Here is a 5174-nt window from a genome sequence, read left to right as displayed (position 1 = left end):
ATAATTAAAATCATATAATAGTATGATATATTATTTAATATTATTATTATTGATATAAAATAATAATAATAATATTAAATAATATATCATACTATTATATTATAATAATTATTATACTATAATATAATAATATTATTATAATTATATCATAATCGTATAATATTATACTATAATAATAATATTATAATAACATATTATATTATAATAATATAATATAATATTTCATATATTATAATATATAGTAATGTAATATAATATATATAATATAATATAATAATAATAAGTAATATATTATAATATAATATAAAATAAAAAAGTATAATATATTATAAATTATAATAATATAGTATAATAATAATATTTTATATTATAATATATAGTAAATTAATATAATAAATATAAAATATAATATAAAAATATATAAAATGTAATATATATGTTATATTATATATATTGTCATATCGGATATCCGATACCTGTGCATTGGATTAAACACAAAATCACAGACGCACGACCCTTATTTTATGCAAATTTGGGCCAGACAGATCGGATATCAGATAGCAAATCGGGTATCAGATACCAAATCGGATATTAGATAGCAAATCGGATATCAGATATCAGGTATGTTCCCCCCCCGACTCGTTTTTAACCTAAATTTAATAGATTTTAACATGATTTTGTTTGTTTTAGTTGAATGTAGGGTTTTTCTGACAAAAATGGTTAAAATTTAAATTTTTTTTAATATATATTGCGTTTTGCAATTCAATAGGAATGCCTGATCAAAATGATGACACTGAGGCAGGGAATAATATTCCTCGCAACCCACCACCAAACGATCCAGTATCCCCACAAAACCGTCCACCAAATGATCCTCTACCTCCTCAAAACCCTCCTCAAATTGAGGATTTGATAAATGAAAATCTCATTGAGTTGAGAGGTTTGCATAGAACATACAATAATGTACCTGCACTGGCTCCTATGTTATCCATGTTAAACACCATAGTGGATAACATTGAAACCCTTACAAACCAACAAAATGCCACTCTTCGTTGGTATGATGAAATGCACCAGATGTTTGATGATGGTTTGGATTATGATGAGGTCGTGGCCCTCAAAATAACCAAAGACGATTTGGCAAGCCTTTTTGCTAACCCAAAAATGGGTATACCAGTTGACCCAAAAAAAACCAAACTATCAATTAAATGGTGCACAAATGATGCCATAGGTGCAAATTTTTTGGACCGTTGGTGGATGGTCTTTGATATTCCTCCACATGGAAATTTAGACATACCATTTTATTTCCTTAGAAAATTATATGCAGAATTTGTGTTGAAACTTAAAGTGAACTATTGGAGCATGAAGCCCAACATGGGCTTAGGACTAGGAGCTCCTTAGGATAGACCCTCTTCCCAGCAGAAGAAACTTGGCACTTTTGTCCCCCCCCCCCTGATATCTCCCCCCCTCCTCGAGTGCAGCATCTAGATATTATGGCAGAGGCTAGCTCTCAGACCATCAGAGCCATTCATAGGTTGAGTAGCCTAATGATATCTCAGGCTAGGTCAGTCCTGCCTCCTCATGTTGATGATGTTGGTGCCAGTTCATCATCGGCTAGCTCATCACACATTTGTGTGCCTCACACTTGCATTACATGCAAAAATATTTGCCTGGGTCCCATAGGTGATCTTCTTGAGTATCATTTTGTATTAGACGAGGATACACTAGATGCACGTGCAAAGGCTACAGACCCTGATGCGAGAGAGGAGGGGAATGCAGAGGCATGGACTCCTTTGGTGTCAGTACGTGTATACATTTTTTTGTTATGACATATGTGATTTAAAGTTAATTTTTATAATAGAGTAATTTTAATTTTTAAGCCATACTGACTTTTACATGTATGTGATCTTCATTCATGTTTAGTTGATGACCGAGGAGGAGCTCAGACAGATAGATGATGCTACACTCTCGGCCATTTCTTTTGGCCTTGAGACATCTATGGTACATTATGTTGTGTTCACATTTCTTTTTTCTATTTGATATTGTAGCATATATGGTTGCTAATCTTTCTTTTATCCTGCAGCTACCACCTACCCTGGGGGGACAAAGTGCGGGGAGTGAGCCAACATGCATTGACAAAGGAAAGATAATTAGATGTTTTCTAATTGATTAAATATTGATGCATTATTGTAAAATTTTTGTGGTAATCTCATTTAATTACATTATTTATTGTATATAGGGTGTGGCTACTGGCGATGAGCCTGTATAGATTTAGCGTCCTAGATCATCAAGGATTTTCATTCACATAGAGAGCCCCATTGTATGTATAAGTATCATTTATTTTTTATTTTTTTAATTGATGCAGAGGATAGTATGATTGTTGTTCTATACAATTTCTGTGATTTTTTTCATACCAATAATGATTCATGTCTTGCATATGTTCATTACAACTTAAATAGGCTTATATGCACTTGTCCAATCGACCAAGTTGGTTACAAAGGTTTATTTAATCAAAAAAATACCAAATTACTACTTTCCCTCCAAAGCTAATATGATCGTTTGAATTTAAAATTCAAATTTCAAACTATAGTTTTTATGCATTCCCTAACTTTCTAAACTATTCCATTGACTCAAAATTGGTCATATGGATTTATTAAATGCAACTAAGTAAATTTCCAAAAATTTGAAGTTTTTATTGTTTTTTCTCCAAACCACCGTACACTCTGATCTCCCCCTTTCAACTGAGATCACATATGACATATATAAAGGTCTACATGACCATTGGAACAACCATATAGGCATTCTCAACCATAAAACAAACAAACAACCACTTTTTGCTAATACTGTTTAGACTCTAAATACCCTATTCTAAGGCCTTTTGGTCGCATGGAGTCACTTGGTTTATAACCACACCAAAATGCTTGTGGGCCTTATATGTGCCTTTATTACAAAACATAGACCAGCTTGTAAAATATGGACCAAACCTTTATTCCAACTTCCTAATCTACTTGAATCCTCGCTTTCATGGAGTGGCAAGGTGTTCAGCAACAGAGATACTTGTTCCCCCCTGCCACATAGGTTAGGTGCCCTGCACCACCTTTCTTGTCTCTCATTCTGAACACTAGTCCACCAAGTGAGTGATGTTCCTCTTAGTCTTGTTGTTGCTACTTTTACCTTCTTATCTGCCTCTATGTCTTCAAGATCAAAGTAGTTCTCAAGGGCCTCTATCCACCCTAGCACTTCTTCACTATCCATTTTACCCTGGTATATTGGAAAATCAATATGGTTCTTCCCACCATTACCTTGTACTACCTTAATGATTCTCATAAATCTCCTTTCTTCAGGATCATCTGTTGTCTCATGCTCTTGCCTTGCATTACCAACCTCTTCTTCTTCATGGTTCTCTCCATGATTTCTTCCTCTAACCTCTTCTCCTCTAGGTTCTTGCCTTTCCTTTTCTAAGGATTCTATCCTTGCAATAAGCTTCAGCCTCTCTCTTCTCATCTATCTTTCTTCCCTCACTCTAGATGCTTCAAGTTCTCTCCTCTCTCTTTTCTCTTTTGCCAACTCTTCTCTCAATTCTTCAAGTTCTCTAGCCATTTGATTTTTAGGAGGCATTTTCACAACAAGTTTTCTTCCTTCCCAAGGGCCAACTCACTGATTCTCTTTCTTTCCTCACCAAGAAATCTCTGGACACCACTTATGTACCTTTCAAATCTGGGACACACAAGGAGGAATTAGACACACCAAGGCTTCAACAAAGGGACCAACACACTAAGGATTTTCAAGATTATAGGTCTTGGTCACACTCTTAAAAACCCAAACTTCAAAACCCTCCTTAAAATGGCTTAAAAACCAGGGCCTGCTTGTTCAAACCCAAAAACTCAATTCTAGAACATTTTGACTTGTCTAATGACAAGATATGATCATGACAACCTACATGAACCTATCAAATGAATCATCTACCATATGAAATCCTAAAATCCTATCTCATGCCCAATTACAACTTTCTTCCACATATGAGTCCAACATTATAACTTTGTATGCTTCCATGAGCCATAATTGGTGCAAGGATTGCCCAATTGACTTCAAGAGATGTTCCATGACCTCTATAATGCCTTGGATCTTCAATGCTCCCTTGATGAGAATGGGATGCTCTTGCATCACTTATCTTCATAAATAAATTCAAAAATAATTTTTGTGATATTAACAACTACTATTTTGTATCTCATAGGAGACTCCTAGTGCACATGAGGTTCGACAGGACAGTTATGTAGATTTGATGATGCAGCCACTCACTCTTGAGGAGTAGCCTACAATAGTAAGTTGTAGTTTGAATTCATGATTAAATATGTTATAAATTTAGCATTCTATGAATTATAATGTTATAGTTTAAATTGTAGATTCATCTGACAAAGCTATTTGAACATATACAGCCCACAATCACAGAGGTACCAGCATTGCCGAGGGTATATGAGAGGACTCCTGGCCAGTGCAGGAGGTCGATGAGAGAGGTATTTATTATGAAATTTTGATAGTATTAATCTCCAATACGGAAAATATCATTATGCATTTGAGTAATTCAATGTTAGATACGTAGAATCATATAAATTTAGTAGTCTAACTTTGGGTTTTCCTTTTTTGTTTATGTAGGAGGCATCCAATCCACCTAGTGCAGTGAAGAGGCTGCATTTTGATCATCCACTAGCACCCTAGGATAGTATAGTTTTCGTAGGATGCATCATGAGACATTTTGAGACGGCATATGCCACATTGTATACAGAAACATTGATATTATACACATTCTGATGGCAGGATCAGCCACATTTTGTATATGGATCTATGTATTTTGATATATATATATATATTTGAGTACTTTGTCTATGGATACATGTAGTTTGATATATATTTTTTTCATTTACGTGCACAATGATACACATATTAATTTAGTATCTAGTATTGTTCAATTTATCGTGGATCATGTGTCATGCCCTAAATTTTACTAGTAAAAACACAACAATTTTTTTTTTTTTTTGTAGCTTATGAAGTCGCATAAGAAATTACATATTTTAAAACAAGGTTATCATTGAATAGGAGTTCAAGACTCATGTGAATAGTGTGAAGGTGTTATTATTTTAGTCATAGGTGGTTTTCAAATAGATTGGATGATAGTCTAGTTC

At 34.0% G+C, this 5174-nt stretch overlaps 1 protein-coding gene across 1 annotated transcript; it reads left to right on the top strand.

Annotated features, from left to right (window-relative positions):
- Window positions 1–409: 409 nt before the first annotated feature.
- LOC149570275 (uncharacterized) lies at window positions 410–4882 on the top strand. Its single transcript, XM_089822911.1, has 6 exons — window positions 410–1796; window positions 1918–1995; window positions 2078–2314; window positions 4229–4315; window positions 4431–4508; window positions 4648–4882. Exons 1-3 carry the CDS (start codon window positions 1488–1490, stop codon window positions 2165–2167), a joined length of 477 nt encoding a protein of 158 aa, XP_089679037.1. The 5' UTR covers window positions 410–1487; the 3' UTR covers window positions 2168–2314; window positions 4229–4315; window positions 4431–4508; window positions 4648–4882.
- Window positions 4883–5174: the final 292 nt, after the last annotated feature.

The sequence above is a fragment of the Cupressus sempervirens genome, chromosome 3 (assembly GCF_028749045.1).
Source record: "Cupressus sempervirens isolate cs-2001-9-10 chromosome 3, ASM2874904v1, whole genome shotgun sequence".
Lineage (NCBI taxonomy): Eukaryota > Viridiplantae > Streptophyta > Pinopsida > Cupressales > Cupressaceae > Cupressus > Cupressus sempervirens.
Note: the sequence above shows the minus strand (reverse complement) of the source record. Positions and strands in the feature narration are given on the sequence as shown.